At 39.4% G+C, this 19,420-nt stretch overlaps 1 protein-coding gene across 2 annotated transcripts; it reads right to left on the bottom strand.

Moving 5' to 3' along the window:
- Positions 1 to 1,614: 1,614 nt before the first annotated feature.
- LOC123769559 (leukocyte elastase inhibitor A) lies at positions 1,615 to 19,203 on the bottom strand. 2 transcript variants are annotated; one of them, XM_045760796.2, is made up of 6 exons: positions 19,100 to 19,203; positions 14,899 to 15,222; positions 14,619 to 14,757; positions 9,918 to 10,161; positions 4,152 to 4,441; positions 1,615 to 2,523 (listed from the first exon to the last, which is right to left on the bottom strand). In XM_045760796.2, exons 2-6 carry the CDS (start codon positions 15,219 to 15,221, stop codon positions 2,233 to 2,235), a joined length of 1,287 nt encoding a protein of 428 aa, XP_045616752.2. In that variant the 5' UTR covers position 15,222; positions 19,100 to 19,203; the 3' UTR covers positions 1,615 to 2,232. The 2 variants fall into 2 exon arrangements, with proteins under 2 accessions (XP_045616752.2, XP_045616751.2); XM_045760795.2 differs by having other exon boundaries at positions 19,057 to 19,192.
- Between the last annotated feature and the right edge of the window lie 217 nt (positions 19,204 to 19,420).

The following is a 19,420-nucleotide window of genomic DNA, read 5'->3' as shown; positions in this document are numbered from 1 at the left end:
CAAATGTAGATATAAAATCGGAGATACGTAAGTTCTATTCAGTTGTGTATTTGTGAACTAAAGTCTTTGAAAATGTAATAAGTTTTACGAAACGCGCCCGTGTCGCGTCAGACTAGAAATAAAAATGAATTTTGGAGAATTGATTTTTGATTTACCTCCAACAGTGAAGCGTAATGTACGAAAGATTGAGAAAATTCGTGTTAGAATTATTAATCTTACTTTTTCGGTCATATTTAATATATATATATATATATATATATATATATATATATATATATATATATATATATATATATATATATATATATATATATATATATATATAATATGAAAACTCACACCCCAGGCTTGTTCGTATTTGTGTTCCTCACGTGTGCCCCAAAGAATGAGGTGATTTGATAAAATACTATGCCCAAGATTACCATCCGAGTGCCGGCAGTGGTGGGGGGGGGGGGGGTTTGGCTCAAATAGCTTCGGCTATCACCTACTTATATCCGGTCGTGATGGTCGAGTGGATTAAGGTGTTCTGTACACACCAGTTGCATTGCTCCTGGCAGTATGGGTTCGAGTCACTTCTGGGGTGTGAGATTTCAGTTGCATATAGTCCTGGGGACCATTCAGGCATTAACCATTAGGCTACCCTCAGATCGTTAAAGGGCGGAAATTTGGGTGGGTTTTCCACCACGATATCTTAACCCCCCCCCTCCCCAACGACACCAGAGGAATAGTTTCTGATAAACACTCATTTTCTATCAACCACATTTACTATAGAAAACTCGAGTCTTGAGTATACCGTACACTTACATGAACTCACAAGCAATTTAACAAACAGAACACTTCTCCATATGAGAGAGAGAGATGGACAGGGGGAGAGGAGTGAGAGAGAAAGAGAGAGTATAGAGAGAGATGGGAGAGCGAGAGAGAGAAGAGAGGGAGGAGAAGAAGAGAGATAGAGAGAGAAGAGAGTGAGGAGAAAAGAGAAGAAGAAAGAGAGAGAAGAAAAGAGAAGAAAGAGAGAGAGATGATGTAGATTTGACTAAATGTAAACTTTGTCAGCAGAACTACTCGCATACTTTGCGTCATTATATAATGGAATGTGGAAAAATCGCGGAATTTAGAGATAACACCATCAACAGTGTCCAAGAAATGTGTAAGTACTACATTCATAATGATGTGCTGCCCGAAATCTTAGCGAAGTATCCAAAATTTGCTTACTGTAAGTAATGCATGCACATCACTGTAAAGCTGCCGCCCAGTTGGGTGGGTGTGCAGCAAGACTAGTAACTTATCATAGATGTAAAGTGCCTTGTATAGTGACTGTTGTGAGCCTCTTGTTGAATCACTTGTGACACAAAAGATTATTGATGTGTGTATTTATGTGGGTGATTAAATATAAATGTGTATGTATAAATATGTATACGTATATATATGTACATGTATGTATATGTGTACATGTATATATAATATTAATAATTTTGTAATTATCGTCAAAAGATTGTTATTTGCTTAACTAAACGAACTAGAGGGTTCAGTTCCTGAACCGATTATGTGCCTCTGCAATCCTTTACACCACCGCCCACGGGATGGGTATGGGGTGCATAATAAAGAAAGAAATTGAATTTAATTGTATATTTTCTTCAGTTCCTCATTACAAATTATAATGGTAAAAATAAAAATAAAATAACGTGGATTATTATTTACTTCCCAAGATGATATTTGACTACAATAAGTAAAGGGTTGCTGAAGGAAAAGTGTAGAGTGATTGATGTTCTCACAAGCAACACATTCTGGTCACATTAAGGCTTCACCAGGTTCCTGATAAGTTCAGGTGAGTGTACTTGGTTCAGGAAGGAAATATATGCAGCAAGATCAGTGTGTTCCATTGCTGAAGGTGGTGTTGACGACCAGGATTCCTGCATTTATTCTGGTATTATGAATACACTCTGGCTGCCTGTCCCCCGGAACAATGAGTTATTTTTATTATTATTATTATTATTATTATTATTATTATTATTATTATTATGATCATGTCTCAGATCTCAGAAGGATGACAAAAGGGGCATCTTTAGTATTAACTAATTGTTTGTTGCGTTTTCTTTACATGACTTCTTGACTCTTGTAGCTCTTTCTTTTGATTAAATATGAATCCTGAACTCCAGTTTATGTTGTTGGCAATATTTTCAGACACAAAATGTTGTTTAACAGAATCTTTGCTCCGGCTCGGTTGCTGTTCTATGTACTCTTTAATGGTTGTCTGTAGACTCCCACGAAGAGAATGTTGTTTGTATGGTTATCTTGAATAAAGAAAACGAAGGGTCGGTCACACGTGAACTCAAGAGTCTGTTTCATGATTTTAAGGTCAATGATTATGCTTGTGGCAGCAGCAGCCTCGGAGCCCTCCTCGTTCACCTCTACCACGGCCTTGTGGATTCCATTGGTAACCACCAATCTCCCACTAGGATCGAAATTCGTGAGATCAGCAGCATTGGAGAACAGGTCGCTGATTCCCAGGTGCTGAAGAGCCTGTAATATAGATGAGATGGCTACAAGCAATTCAAATGATGATTGTTTCTTCAATGGTAAAGTCTTCCGGACAACATACTAATCAAAATCAGAAGTTATGGCTCAGCGTTTTCGAACATTCTTGTGTTCCATGTAATAGAATGACTGGCGGGAATTAACAAAAAATGAATGATTAAGTTCATTCAGATTTGCCCATTCAGTTTTTTTGACAAAATGCTCAGCCATAATTTCTATTTTGTCTGTCTAAAATTGGTGGGCAGACGCTTTGGGTAAGCCTCACCCAAATATTGTAGGGGGGGGGGAATTGTCTGGGGTATGGGACAGACATAGGCTGTATCACCTGCCAGTATCACTGTCACATGTGTGTTAGGTATAATATGTTAGTAGATGTTATGTGTCATAGGTATCACATGGTAGAATGTATCTGTAGGCCACTTGCATACCTTCAGGACATCTGACTGTTAAGTATGAACTTGACTCCACTCTGGAGAGTGCTCGTGTAGGAAGTCAGAGACACCCCTAATATTGATTATGTCATAAATACATTTTGGCCAATTACAGGAAAAATATGAGTAGATTTATTCAACCTATTTTGAAATTTTCAGTGTATAATAGTTGATGATATGGTCAGAATAATTATTGTTTTAATTTTTTTTTTCGAAAGTCAAGACAGTCCGAAAGTCACCAAGAGTTAATGGGGTTCTCTGTGTTATTGCACAATGCTGTATTTGTGTGATTAGTTACACATCATTAGTTACACATCATTAGTGTAATGATGTTGAAGCTTTACAAAGAGATCTGCAGCAATTCCACAAATGGTCAGATGACTGGTAAATGCTTTTTAATATTGACAAATGCAAGACCTTGCATGTGGGGCACAACTACCAAATTAATAACATTACATTACAGCAGAGTGATAAAGAAAAGGACCTTGGAGTCAAAATCCAACACTCAATGAAAGTTGCACAACAGATAGGGCCAGCAGTCAAAAAAGTATCCAAACGGAATAATCAAGCATACCTTTGACTTCAAGGAAAAGAAGAAAGTGATTTAATTGCATAAATCTCTGGTTCCCCTTCCCCCCCCCCCATTTGGATTACTGTAACCAAGCATGGAGGACCTCATCTTCAGAAGGATAAAGCTGCTCTGGAGAGAGTGCAACACTGGCAACAAAAATCATTCCATTGCTAAGTTAACTCGTATCAGGAACGGTTGAGGGCCACAGGGTTAACAACATTGCAAATCAGGCATGACAGGGCGCATCCTATTGAAACTTTTAAAATCCTGAACAATATGGAGGATGTTGATCCAGACAGTTTTTTCAAAAAAGTCAGATGTAACTCAGACAAGGAGCAACGGTTTCAAGCTCAACAAGCTACATTGTAGGACTGAGAGCAGGAGTTGTTTTTCACTCACAGGGTTGTTAATACATGGAACCGTCTACCCGCCGAAGCTGTAAATGCCAATTCCCTATTAACTTTTAAAGTAGAGCTGGAAAAGATCCTCAAGGCAAATGGGGGACCTTCGACAAGTCCCCGTCTTCCTGTCTTCGTCGAACCCACTAGTGTTAGTGTCTCTCGTGTAAACTCAGGTAATAATAATATAACTTCGAAAGACTGATGACTCACCCCTAATAGTTCATCGTTGATTGTTTCCTCTATCTTGAACTTTGGCAACTTGAGATTGACTTCCTCGTATGTCATTTTTGTGAGGGCATGCTTGAAGGTGCGGTGGGAGAGGCGTTGCAGCATGGCGTCAAGGGGTGTGGTGGCGTTGGCAGTGGCGTTGGCAGTGGCGTTGGCAGTGGCGTTGGCAGTGGCATTGGCACTCGTGTTGTGAGGCAGAAGCACCAACATGGAAACCGCCTCTCCCTTGTATGGCATCTCTAACACTGTCGCTCCCAGCTCGCTTGAGTCTCCTGCAATCACAACCAACGAAACCATTAACCACATTCAGCATAGTCCTTCACCTCTCCTTCAACCTCTCCCGTCACCGTGTCCGTCCCTACTTAACTAGCTCAACTAGTTACTGGGCACAACTCCTGTGCCAGGCAAGTACAACCTGCTCACCATAACCCGTGCTGCTTGCAACGTTTTGTTCCGAGTAGCTGAATCTAAAATAACAACAACAGTAGCGACAGATGGCGCAGTAGCAGTTGGAAATGTAGCTGTTATAATAGCAGAATTTATTGTAGTAATAGTTGTTGTAGAAGTAGCAACATTCGTTATGGAAGTAGCAGTAATAGCTGTAGAAGTAGCATAAGATGATGTAGAAGTAGCACAAGAACCAGCAATAGTGTTTGAAGAAGCAGGAATGGTAGTTGTTATCTTACAAGTAGAAATTGTAGACGAAATTTCAGTTGCTAAAGAATTAGCAACTATGCTAAAATTTGTAATAATACTTGTAGAAGTGTCAGTAGAAGTTGTAGAAGTAGCTTAAGTTTTTATCCAGAAATTAACAATATAAACAATATTTATAATAGTTGTAAAAGTTGCCATAGTAGTTGTAGAAGTAACAGTAGTAGCTGACATAGTTATAGAAGCAACAGAAGTAGCTGACATAGTTGTAGAAGCAACAGAAGTAGCTGACATAGTTGTAGAAGCAACAGAAGTAGCTGACGTAGTTGTAGAAGTAACAGTAGTAGCTGACATAGTTGTAGAAGCAACAGAAGTAGCTGACATAGTTGTAGAAGCAACAGAAGTAGCTGACATAGTTGTAGAAGCAACAGAAGTAGCTGACATAGTTATAGAAGCAACAGAAGTAGCTGACATAGTTGTAGAAGCAACAGAAGTAGCTGACATAGTTGTAGAAGCAACAGAAGTAGCTGACATAGTTGTAGAAGCAACAGAAGTAGCTGACATAGTTGTAGAAGCAACAGAAGTAGCTGACATAGTTGTAGAAGCAACAGAAGTAGCTGACATAGTTGTAGAAGCAACAGAAGTAGCTGACATAGTTGTAGAAGCAACAGAAGTAGCTGACATAGTTGTAGAAGTAACAATAATAGTTGAAATAGTAATATTTTTTATATAGCAGTAGCAGTAGTTGTTGTTGTGGTTGTTGTTGTGGCTGTTGTAGTTGTTAATTGTAGAAGCATTCTCAAGTAGAAATTGTAAGAGAAGCAGCGTTAATTGTAAAAGTATGAGGAATAGCTGTAGAGTAGCGGATGTAGTTGTCCAAGTAACAGTCGTAGACGTTAAGTAGCAGTCGTAGATGTCCAAGTAACAGTCGTTGCCGTTAAGTAGCAGTCGAAATTGTCTAAGTAACAGTCGAGGACGTTAAGTAGCAGTCATAGTTGTCTAAGTAAAAGTCGTCGCCGTTAAGTAGCAGTCGTAGTTGTCTAAGTAACAGTCGTCGCCGTTAAGTAGCAGTAGTAGTTGTCTAAGTAACAGTCGTTGCCGTCAAGTTACTGTCGTAGTTGTCTTAGTAAGCGTTTTTGCAGTAAGTTGCAGCCACAGTTGTCTAAGTAACAGTCGAAGTTGTAATTAAGTAGCAGCTGTAATTGTATAAGTAGCATTAGTAGTTGAAGAAGTATCAATAGTAGTTGTAATAGTACACAAAACCTTTGCACAAGTAACAATGCACAAAGAAATCGCATTAATGTGATACATCAATAAGAAAATCAGTAGGAGCCGTGAGAAGGATTCGAACCAACACTCTGGGTACTCCCAAGCATGAACCACTCGGCCACGACGTGCTCAAAACCAATACAACCTGGGATTCAATTGAATCCTCTAAGGGTCTTGAGGCGTGTACTGGAGTGTTAGAGGTGGATCTTTAAAACTATAATAATAATAATAATAATAATAATAATAATAATAATAATAATAATAATAATAATAATAATAATAATTCATTCACTAGAAGGTACAATGGGTTGGTGAGATTACATAAGCTTGCTATTTTTACATTCATACAAAGCCACTAACACGCAATGCGTTTTGGAACGGTTCTTACTCTAACATATCAGGTAGGATGAAAGAGTACATTGTAGCAAGGTTTTTATATCAACAAATATCTACAACATAAGTTGTCAGAGGTGGTTACACTGGTAAGGATATATGTCTTAAGTACTAATATTGAGGAAGTGGGTAGTTCAAGATACAGTGTGAGGTTGAAGCACAAGGTAGGAAACTATGAGGATGAAATTAGGTACTTTATGGTTTTACTTTTGAACATTGCATAGGCTGGATAATTCTTTATTTCACCGGGGAGTTAGTTCCAAAGACTGAGCCTTTTTATTTGCATGGAGTGTTTGTACAGATTTAGTTTGATTCTGGGGATATCAAAGATATATTTATTTCTGGTGTGGTGCTCATGGGTTCTATTACACCTATTAAGGAAAGTTTCAGATCAAGATTAGCATTTATGAACAAGGTTTTGTACATGTAGATAGCACATGAGAATGTGTGGAGTTAGTGTATGTTTAACATGTTACGGGACTTAAATAGAGGGGCTATGTGCTGTCTGAAGACAGAGTTTGTTATAGTTCTGATAACTGATTTTTCCTGGGTGATGATGGGCTTTAGGTAGTTTGCAGAGGTTGAACCAAATGCACAGATACCGTATGTAAGATAGGGTTAAACTAACGCATAGTATAGTGAGAGGGGACCAGAGTTAGGGACATAATATTTGATTTGATAAAGTAAACAACCGTTTTTGAGTCTTTCTTGGTTATGTGTTGTACGTGGGTGTTGAAGCTGAGTCTCTTGCCTAAGTGTAGGCCAAGGAACTTTCCATCATTTTATTGCTAATGTTAACAATATCTATCTGAAACTGAATTGCATTTGTTGATTTGTTTCCAAATAAGATGTAATAGGTCTTTTTTATGTTTAGTGTGGGTTTGTTGGTTGACATCCATAGGTGGATTTTTCTTAATTCATTATATATAACATTATTTAGTGTGTGTGGGTTGGGTTACATATACCGTTGCCAGAGTGCATGCGGGAAATATGTGAAATCCTTTAGTGGAAGCCTAGCTCAGGGCCGCTAGAGGATTTAGTTGAATCCCAAATTGCATTGCTTTTTGATCATGTCGTGGCCGAGTGGTTTAGGGGGCATGTTTGGGAGTACCCAGGTGCAGGCTCCTACTGATTTTGTCTAAATCCCTTAATAACAATCCCATAGGTCAATCATGTTCATCAATATATTGTCAATTGTTGTTCGTCAATCATTTCAATATATTTGGTCCCAAAAGAATCACAGAGGCATGATATCATCAATGAGATGATCACGTGGATCAATGAGGTGACTTGAAGCAGCCATCTAGTGGTTCCCTGATGCTGGTTCAAGCCATCTCGTTGCCTCAAATGATCTTCTCAATAAAGTTGATGTGGAACCAATAATAATGTTTTTTACAGCTTGCAACATTAGAATTGACAAATCACTTTCAATATTTCAAATCAGTTTCCTCTTTGGGTTTGTCAAATTTGTTCAATGTTTTGCGACTATATATTAGATCCCTCTCATAATATTATTTATTTGAGTGTGCTTTCACATAGTTAAGTTAGTGATGGACGAAAAGATGTGGGATTATAGAAAAGATTAATAGAAGAACGAGAGGGAATACAAATCTGACGAATCGTTTAAGATATAATGTGAAACCCTTTGAAAACCAGTTCTGATACGAATAAACAATTAATTATACAATAAATAATTAAATGATACATTACACATAATGTTACACATACAAAAATTAAGGTTAATACAAGAATTACATTACGACAGTGACTAAAAAAAAAAAATTCCCTCGCACAAAAATTGAAAGAAACTGAAAGTTGCAATTCTGAAGCGATTTGATATGGTCGTGTTGCAGCTGCTTATTGTCAGTTGAAATACAACACGTTCACAACAAACTGAGAAGTTGCAGCCAATTGCATTCCTGGTGTCATGTGAACATGCAATTCCAATTTTAGAGAGTACATGCAGGTTGAATGACTGGTAAAATTAGACAAACTTACAGCTACTGAATATCATGTGATATAGTTGCACGGTTCCCCGAGTGTATGACACACGGTGGTCACGTGTCCCAACCACATGGAGCATTGGACAAATTACTTTCATAAGAGTATTGATCATAGAGGACAGTAGCTAGAGATAGACATAGTGGACAGTCATGCTTCAGCCTTCTGCAGCCCTCTTCTGTTTTAATCATTCTTATAATTTTAGCATCATCAGCACACAGTAAGAGGAATGAGTCTATTCCTTCTGGAAAATCATTCACGTATATCAGAAACAAGATAGGTCCGAGTACAGAACCCTGCGGGACTCCGCTGGTGATATCACGCCAATCTGAGGTCTCACCCCTCACAGTAACTCTCTGCTTCCTGTTGTTTAGGAATGCCCCTTATCCATAGGAGCACCCTACCACTTACTCCAGCTTGTTTCTCCAACTTATGCAACAGTCTATTGTGGGCACTGTGTCAAAAGCTTTCTGACAGTCCAAGAAAATGCTCATCCTTCTCCTTCTTGCGTAATCTTTGTCACCTGATCGTAGGCTCAGGTGGCAGGTAGGCTTAATTCTATTAAGCCTGTGAGACATTACTTTCCGTCCCTGAACCCATACTGGTGGTGAGTTTCAAAGTCTTTTCTCTATAGATGTGATTTCAGGGTTTTTCTCACGATCTTCTCCATCACCTTGCAGGATATACAAGTTAAGGACACTGGCCTGTAATTTAGGGCCTCCTGTCAATCACCCTTAATCACCACATTCAAGATTCTGAAGGGAATTCAGATATAATTTATATAGAACCATTCTGAAGGGAATGATTCTTTATATGGAATCAAGACATGATCACCACATTCAAGATTCTGAAGGGAATTGATAGGGTTGATAAAGACAGGCTATTTAACAAAAGGGGCACGCACACAGGGGGACACAGGTGGAAACTGAGTGCCCAAATGAGCCACAGAGATATTAGAAAGAACTTTTTTAGTGTCAGAGTGGTTGACAAATGGAATGCATTACGAAGTGATGTGGTGGAGGCTGACTCCATACACAGTTTCAAGTGTAGATATGATAGAGCCCAATAGGCTCAGGAATCTGTACACCTGTTGATTGACGGTTTAGAGGCGGGATCAAAGAGCCAGAGCTCAACCCCCGCTAACACAACTAGGTGAATACAACTAGGTGAGTACACACACACACACACACCAAATAGGAGAGTACACAATGGAAGCAGTCCATAATAGCTGTTTAACTCTCAGGTACCTATTTACGGCTAGGTAACAGGTGCAGCAGGGTAAAAGAAACTCTGCCCATTTTGTTTCTGCCATCACTGGGGATCGAGCCCGTACCCTAGGATTACGAGTCCAGAGCGCTGTGCACTCAGCTATCAGCCCACAAGTGTATAAGTGTGTGAGTGCCTGCGTTTTTGTATACGTATGTATTAACTTACCAATTCTGAAATAGTCAGTTTGGGTCATCATGTCCACAAGAGTGTGTTTATCCGGGGTTGTGTAGAACTTCGTCTGGATCGTTGCCTGTTTCTTGAAGGCCGCCAGCCAGAGACCCTTGAAGTAGGCGGCGTTCACCAGAACCATCGGCTTGTCTTTCACTGTTTCACCCTTCACAATGGTTGGTATCTTGCCTCGTGTTACATTCTTCACGAACTGATTGATTGTCGCGGCCGCCTCTTCCTCCTGATTGTTGGAATAAAATATAATTAACAAAATGGAGGAGAAACACTTTATTGAATGAGAAATGTTTTAAGGAAAATAGATGGGGTTGTATCCAAATGTGAAAGTATAATTTACTTAATGAACAGAAATTAATTTAATTAATCGAAAAGGCTTTGTGGTCTTTCTACATGCGTGTCAATGGAAGAGTCAGTGGACGATGCTACAGTACACTCGGGCCTTCAGTAACGTCGTTCACACTAATACGCCCCAGGAACATGGTAATGAAAAGCTCCACACCCCAGAAGTGACTCGAACCCATACTGCCAGGAGCAATATGCAACTGGTGTACAGGAGACATTAACCACTCGACCATCACGACCGTACAAAAGATGATGGTAGCCGAGGTTATTTGCCCATCATCCCGACGGCAGTCTGACGGTAATCTTGGGCATAGTTATTTTATCAAATCACCTCATTTTTGGGGGCCACTTAAGCAATACAAATCCGAACAAGCCTGAATGGTCCCCCAGGCATATATGCAACTGAAAACTCCACACCCCAGAAGTGACTCGGACCCATACTGACAGGAGCACTATGCAACTGGTGTACAAGGCACTTTAACCACTCGACCATCACGAGCGTACAAAAGATGATGGGAGCCGAGGTTATTTGCCCATCATCCCGACGGCACTCTAATGGTAATCATGGACATAGTTATTTTATCAAATCACCTCATTTTTGGGGCCACGTGAGCAACACAAATGCGAACAAGCTTTACTTATGTGGGTGTGTGGGTGTGGGTATCTGGCTGATGATTGGACGAAGTTGGTTTCTAGGATTGTGGGTCTTGACATTTCCATATGCATTTCCATATGCATTTCCATATTTCCACTAACATACAGACTGGCTAAGCGACTCAATGGTTTGCTGACTCCTTATGTACCTTGTGCTTTCAGCCAGAAGTCTCCAAAGGAATTTGTTGACTTACTGCGGGGAGCACGGGCCATGGGAAAAAGAGCCTTGTTGGTTGTAGAGTCACTGTTTACCAATGATAAATGAAACAAATCGGGATGAAACAATTGGGATGAGAGCAGACAGAGTGTATCGTGATCCGGCTGCTCCTCTTAACATACCAGACAACATACTACGGAAATTACTCCAAGCCTGCACTAAAGAGGCACCCTTCTTGAGCCCAGATTGGCTCATGTATAAGCAAGTAGATGGGATCGAAATGGGTTTTCCCTAGGTGTCCTGTTTGCGAACTTCTACATGGGTACCATCGAGAAGAGGGTCTTAGTTGACATGACTTGTAGGGTAAGGCAGGTACTAGTCAACAACGGCTTCTCCAATGGTTTCGTTGAAGACATCATACAAAGAAAGGTGAAACGCCATGCAACCTCTGAAGAGTGAACTAACACAACACCTGTACCCCCTATTAGACTATTTTACAGGAACTTCTTTTCCACAGCTCATAAAACGGAGGAAAGGGTCCTGAAATATATTGTTAAATAATATATAATATATATATATATTCTTATATAATAAGAACGTTATCCCTACAGACAAAAATCAGAAGATACAATTGACGATTTACTATAAAACTAAAAAAACGGCCAAGCTACTCATGAAAAACTCTCCAGACACAAAGCAGAACGCGTTAAAGGAGACCAAAGTCGTCTATGCCTTCAAATGCCCACTTCGGGACTCAAAGCCCCAAAGAACGCAGTATATAGGCAAGACAACAACATCTCTTTCCAGGCGATTAACAATGCATAAGCAACAGGACTCCATTAAGGAACATATAATCTCTTCCCACAATCAGACTATCACCAGAGAAGTCTTACCAAACAACACAGAAATCATCGATAGATACATCGATAGCAGGCGGCTCGACATCTGCGAGGCTCTACACATCAAAAAGTCAACACCAGCAATCAACAGCCAATTAATGCACAACCATGTTCTACCCAATTTAAGACTCCGTACCAATATAGAAGCATCAAGAGGAAGTATTGGCCAATAGGCCTTTTGCAGTTACTACCATTATTCCCTCTCATTTATCCAATTAATACCCATTGTTCTGTGTTCTGTCTTGTGTTGGTCAAAAGTTTGTTCACCTCATCCAGAACTGTTGCAACATATCACCTCACCCAAATGCGAGTATATAAGACAAGCTGTTTAGTGTTAGCATTAGAGAAAAACTCTGTTTAGTGTTTTCAGGTTACAGTTGTGTGTGTGTGAACTAAAGTCTTTGAAAATGTAATAAGTTATTTCGAAACGCATTCAAGCGTCGCGTCAGACTAGAAATAAAAATGAATTTTTGAGAATTAATTATTCAATTACCATCGACAGTAAAAAGAAACATAAGAAATATTGAGAAAATTCGTGTTAGAATTATTATTCTTACTTTTTCGGTCATATTTAACAATATATATATATACATATATATATATATATATATATATACATATATATATATATATATATATATATATATATATATATATATATATATATATATATATATATATATATATATATATATATATATATATATATATATATATATGTATATATATATATACATATATATATATATATATATATATATATATATATATATATATATATATATATATATATATATGTGTTGCTATATATATATATGTGTTGCTATCGATGTATCTATACCGCCTGCTATCGATGTATCTATACATATATATATATATATATATATATATATATATATATATATATATATATATATATATATATATATATATATATATATATATATATATATATATATGCAACAATGATCACAAAAACACTGATCCAAGTATGCAGAATAACCACATATGAAAAATAGAAAATGCTTAACGCGTTTTCGGCTAATTCGCCTTCATCAGAGCAAAGTAGAATGAGGATAAGATTGCTGATCAGACCTTTATATCCGCTATATTGTTATAAACAATATAGCAATCATTTAAACACGTATGGCACTTGGAGATATTAATAGGAGCTGCCTTGTATGGGCCAATAGGCCTTCTGCAATTACCTTCTTTCTTATAATTCCTTTCCTCCACTTATTTTTGGTGGTTAGGTGATCTGCCCAGGCGGATATAAAGGTCTGATCAGCAATCTTATCCTCATTCTACTTTGCTCTGATGAAGGCGAATTAGCCGAAAACGCGTTAAGCATTTTCTATTTTTCATATGTGGTTATTCTATATATATATATATATAATCACAACAATGAACCATGAGATTTCATGACATAAGTCTGAGAAGCAATTATCAAGTTTATAATTGTGCTGCATTTATTGATAATTGATTTAGTGATTTATTGTTGTGATTATTTTATTTTTATTTTATGGACACTTACATGATATTTGATGCTTCGTCATTCCTCCTTAAGGTTATTTCTCTATATAATTCGTAGAATATTTAAATGGTCTGATGTGGCTTTTCAGCAATTTAAGTAAAATAACGTAACTGGGATATAGACTCAGTGTTGTTGCAGTAACCCAGAAGAACTACGATTTGAGATTTTCTTACTATTCGTAGTTTTTTATGCTATTATTTTATTGCTCGTTGTTGCCATTATTAGCTAGTGTCAGTATTTTCATTTATACATGTACATAAGTTTCAATACTCCTAACTTTGTCGATCAGTAATCCTATTCATAATAAGGCGAATAGGACACTGGGATTTATTAATCGAAGCGTTAGTAACAAGACACCTGGTGTGGTTCTTAAGCTATATCTTCCTCTGGTTAGGCCCCATTTAGATTATGCAGTTCAGTTTTGGTCGCCGCATTATAGAATGGATATAAATTCACTTGAACGTGTCCAACGTAGGATGACTAAGTTAATTCCCCAAATTAGAAATCTTTCATATGAAGAAAGATTAACTAAGCTTAAGCTGCATTCACTGGAAAGGCGAAGAGTTAGGGGTGACATGATAGAGGTTTACAAGTGGATGAATGGACATAACAGGGGGGATATTAATAGGGTATTAAAAATATCAACACAAGACAGAACACGAAACAATGGGTATAAATTGGATAAGTTTAGATTTAGGAAAGACTTGGGTAAATACTGGTTCAGTAACAGGGTTGTTGATTTGTGGAACCAATTGCCGCGTAACGTGGTGGTGGGGTCCCTCGATTGTTTCAAGCGCGGGTTGGACTAGTATATGAGTGGGATTGGGTGGTTATAGAATAGGAGCTGCCTCGTATGGGCCAATAGGCCTTCTGCAGTTACCTTTGTTCTTATGTAAAGGAACTAACCCGTACTTAACTCTATGCTGTGTGGGACGGATGGAAGCTTTCATGTATCTGAGTGGGTCGGTGGTGGTGTTGAGATTAGCGTGCAGCAAGAACTCTACTACTGAGAAGGGTCAACGGTGAGACGGGGCCTCTCTAGTGGTACTGGAGTCACCTTTGCCATAGTGCTAAGGAACGAATGTGACACTGACCTTTTTAAAGTTGATTCTCTGCACCTCTTTAGGGAGGACCTGTGCGATGCAGTCCCGGATAGCGAAGCTCTCGTTGACGTATATCTTGTTGGCTAAGTCTATCACATATTCACTGGTGTTAGCCTGCCTCTCCACGTACCTACACGCAGACGACTATCGTTCAGTTAAGCACAAACATTTGTAAACATGGATTCGTTGATGGAGATAAATATATCAGAACTCACAAATGACTAAGTGCATCGAAATTCAGATGCCAGCAGGGGAATATCATTCTACTTACAGACGGTCGAGGGCCTTGTAGGTAGCCAGAGTGTTTGAAGAGTCACTGAGGCGAAGAGTGTCCTGCAGCTGCTGGCGGGTCCTGCCAGCCGACCCAAAGTAGGCGAGTACGAGGGTGTTCCAGATGCTGTAGGGGCAGAAGAAAAAGTTTCCTGTGGCAGTAGGTGGATAGAGTTGCTTGAAGAGGTCGAAGGTGAATGGGGCGATGTGTGCCAAGTCAGGTGTTGAGGGCAGGACCAGCTTATCATTGTCGGAGACGCACTGAGGCCTCACCACATTCACCAACGTCACCACCAGTACTGCACCACACAACAGCTTCCTCATTCTGGGGAGAATTGAGTTATACCAATGGCTGTGTGAATATTGATGTAGTTTATTATATTACAAAGCAAATTATGCTAACTAGATAAATATTCATATTAATAAGGGCAACCTGTTGACTGTGAGTGGTGGTAACAATGTTCAGAGATATTGACGACGAGTGGGGATAATAGTGATGGGATATTGCTATAGGCAATTACTGTAGGTAACCGGTGGTGCCCGCTCGCTCTCTCTCTCTCTCTCTCTCACTCTCTCGCTCTCGCTCTCTCGCTCTCTCTCTCTCTCTCTCTCTCTCTCTCTCTCTCTCTCTCTCTCTCTCTCTCTCTCTCCACTTTTCTCTTCCCCCATCCGCCTCTCCCTCTTATTCTCTCCCCTCTCCACCTTCTCTCCTAATCTCCCCTCACTATCACCTCTCCTCCACTCCTTTCCCAACTAGTTATCTCTCTCCTCCCTTCCCTTCAAATATTCCCCTTTTCCCAGTGCTGGGAAATATTGAAATACTCCCCTATATAGTACAGGGAAGGAGTCAGGATAAGGAATATGGATGGGACAGGGGAAAGGAATGGTGCCCAACCACTTGGGCTGGACGGAAGAGCTACAGTCTCCCTTCATGCAGGTCGGCGTTCATTCCCCGACCGTCCACGTGGTTGGGCACCATTCCTTCCCCCCGTCCCACCCCTAATCATTATCCTGACCTCTTTCCAGCGTTATATACTCGTAATGGCTTGGTGCTATCCCCTGATAGTTCCCCCCCCCCCCGCTCTTCAGACATCCCCCTTTTTCTCCTTGACTCTGCCAAGGAGAGTGGTTACCTTTCTTTGGTTCTCAATCTCGAATATATCTTCTAGTAAGATTTCTAACTCTACTTTCCAGGCCATCTCACTCGGTCTGGACATAACATGACAGTTTATTCCCAAATTTAAGAGAGTTTGGTCTTTGGTGAGGTTGAGTCCGGCGAAATTTAAGAACCATCCCTGGGTCGAGGAACCATAATGGGACCTTCGAATAATGATCTCAACAATGCACAAACAACAGGGCTCCATCAAGGAACATCTCCACACACAACGAAACGATCACCAGGGATATTTTGACGAGCAACACCGAAATAATTGATAGATACAATGAAAATAGAAAATTAGACATTAGTGAAGCGCTGCATATCATGAAATCTAGACCATCAATCAATACCCAGCTAATACACAGTTACACTCTACTTACTTCAAGACCCGGACCAATGCAGAAGCTGGACCGAATGACCCTGCAACAGGAACCGAAGCAACCAGAACATAAGCTGCCAACATGTTCCACTCTTAATTTAATACTCCATTAATCTAAAACCCAATGTAATGTCATTCATTCATGTCACCTAACTACCTCACCATAAGAGGATATAGCCAGGTGCAAACACAGTAGAATTTGTCTTGTGAGGTGACACCTTACGCAACGCATCACTAGGCGTCAGGACCAAATAAAAGGTAAAAATTAACTTTAGAGAGTTAATTTTTAATCTTCCTGCTTCAGTGAAGAAAAAAAGGAATATCTAAAAGATTTGTGTCAGAATCATACAAGTAAAACTTTCCGTCGTTTTCAACGAAATATATATCAATATAACACACAGAAATCACAATAGCTTTATGCATCAAATGAACAATTCCACCAGGGCCGTGACGAGGGTTCGAACCTACGTCCTAGAGCATCCCAGACGCTGCCTTAATCGACTGCGCTACGACATGGTAAAAGAATTGCAACCAGAAGTTCTACTGCCCTTACTTGGACCCTGTAGCCTCTCCGAGACACAAAACAGGATTTTACGCAATTCTCCCCTGTACTCGAGCTCTGTCAATAGGCCATTCTACCTCTTCGCCCTTACTTCATTACACACAGAAATCACAATAGTGCGATGCTATTGTCGTATTCTTTTATCATGTCGTAGCTCAGTCGATTAAGGCAGCGTCTGGGATACTCTCAGACGTAGGTTCGAACCCTCGTCACGGCCCTTGTGGATTTGTTTAAATATCTATATAAATAAAAATGTAAATGTTCGTTTGTTCAAAATCACTAATATCCGAAAGTTCTTCACCGATTGTTTTGAAATTTTAACACAACGTTCCATTCACATACGAGCGTGTTTTTATATACCTACTATATAGATGTCATGTCTGTGACAGGTAAAAACATGCTCTTTGAAAAACTGTATTTTTTATGTGACTTTTCATGTGATGGAAAGCTCCGAAACCTCTTTACCGATTGCTTTGAAATTTTGACACAATGTTACATTCGAATAGGCGCGTCTTTATATATATATATATATATATATATATATATATATATATATATATATATATATATATATATGTCGTACCTAGTAGCCAGAATGCACTTCTACGCCTACTATTCAAGGCCCGATTTGCCTAATAAGCCAAGTTTTCCTGAATTATTATATTTTCTCTAATTTTTTTCTTATGAAATGATAAAGCTACCCATTTCATTATGTATGGGGTCAATTTTTTTTATTGGAGTTCAAATTAACGTAGATATATGACCGAACCTAACCAACCCTACCTAACCTAACCTAACCTATCTTTATAGGTTAGGTTAGGTTAGGTAGCCGAAAAAGCTAGGTTAGGTTAGGTTAGGTAGGTTAGGTAGTCGAAAAATAATTAATTCATGAAAACTTGGCTTATTAGGCAAACTGGGCCTTGCATAGTAGGCTGAGAAGTGCGTTCTGGCTACTAGGTACGACATATATATATATATATATATATATATATATATATATATATATATATATATATATATATATATATATAACTTTCATACATGGCGCATATAGGGTATGGAAGTGCCATAAGCCAGTGAGGTCAGCTTCAGTACAAAACAATTATAAATATTGGGATCTAACTTCAATATTTGTTATTTTAATGCTCCGTGTGACTTTCAGGAAGTCATGTCCGAAATAGGAGTTGTGGTGTCCGTAGACTCTATTAACAGTTCGGTGTTTAGTTACGCTATTTTTTTTTAAGAAAAGGGGAGTGGGGGGGGGTCAGAGGGAATGGAGAGGGGAAGTTTCTTAAACGAGGGAAGCAGAACAGGAAGAGAGGCATATCTGATTAGAGCGAAGGAGAAAGGGGGGTAGAGTGGGGGATTTTGATGAGAGGGAAGGAGAGAGGGGTAAGAAAGCTGGAGAGAGAGGTGGGGAGATTGAAGAGAGAGAGGGGATGATGGGCTAGAGGAAAGGCACAATGGTGGAGAGGGTTTGGGAGGGGAAAGGGAGAATGATGAAGAGGGAGGGGAGATTGTGGGAGAGGATGTAGAGGAGAGAAGAGGGGTGATGATGAAGGAGAAAAGTAGAGGCGAGAGTGTGAGGCGAAGGACCTGCCTGAAACACCATGCGTGTTAGTGGCTTTGTAAGAATGTAAGAACACCAATGTTATGTACTCTCACGCACCCAATGGACGGTCTTCTATATAAATAAATAAATAAATGAGGGAGATTATGAGAAAGGGAAGAGGGAGAGAGGAAGGGGAGGAGAGAGACCCGGGCGCACCGGGGTTCTCCTTCACGTCATTGTATCACCATATTTGAATATATATATATATATATATATATATATATATATATATATATATATATATATATATATATATATATATATATATATATATATATATATATATCACCATCATTATATGTATTACTATCACTCTATGTATCACCATCCTCGTATATACCGCCATCAACCACACACACAAACTGTCACTTTGGATTCAGTGGAATGATGCTGTTTTACTCCCTGTACAAAGTTACTTAGTCACGTGCTCACAGTGAGGTTACTTGCCTGGCAACAGATGACCGGGTCCCAATGATGTATGCATTATTACCTCACAACTGTTGGGGTCTGCTCCTGTATATCTTACAGGACGTCTCGAGCCCAGAGTTAGACCACAGGTGAAGGTGTGACTATGATAGGTGGGTGTGACCAGGCAGACCGCTCTTATATGTCCTCAGCTGACTCCGCCCACCCTGACTCCACCCACCCTGACTCCGCCCTCCCTGACTCCGCCCACCCTGACTCCGCCCATAACTTGCTCCTCCCATCCCCGTGACACTTCACAACTCGTAAGTGAAACTGATAACAAAATTATATGGATAGATAGATAAATAGATAGATAGATAGATAGATAGATAGATAGATAGATAGA

Source organism: Procambarus clarkii, chromosome 63, assembly GCF_040958095.1.
Source record: "Procambarus clarkii isolate CNS0578487 chromosome 63, FALCON_Pclarkii_2.0, whole genome shotgun sequence".
Classification (NCBI taxonomy): domain Eukaryota; kingdom Metazoa; phylum Arthropoda; class Malacostraca; order Decapoda; family Cambaridae; genus Procambarus; species Procambarus clarkii.
The sequence above is the reverse complement of the archived record's forward strand: the minus strand, read 5'-3'. Positions and strand labels throughout refer to the sequence as shown.

Bases quoted from the DNA above. Each gene is read 5' to 3' on its own strand.
- LOC123769559 (XM_045760796.2), bottom strand. From the start codon at position 15,221: ATGAGGAAGCTGTTGTGTGGTGCAGTACTGGTGGTGACGTTGGTGAAT. The intron at 14,758-14,898 runs GTAAGTAGAATG...GTCTGCGTGTAG, and splicing joins TACAAGGCCCTCGACCGTCT to GTACGTGGAGAGGCAGGCTA. The intron at 2,524-4,151 runs GTGAGTCATCAG...TCTATATTACAG, and splicing joins TCAACGATGAACTATTAGGG to GCTCTTCAGCACCTGGGAAT.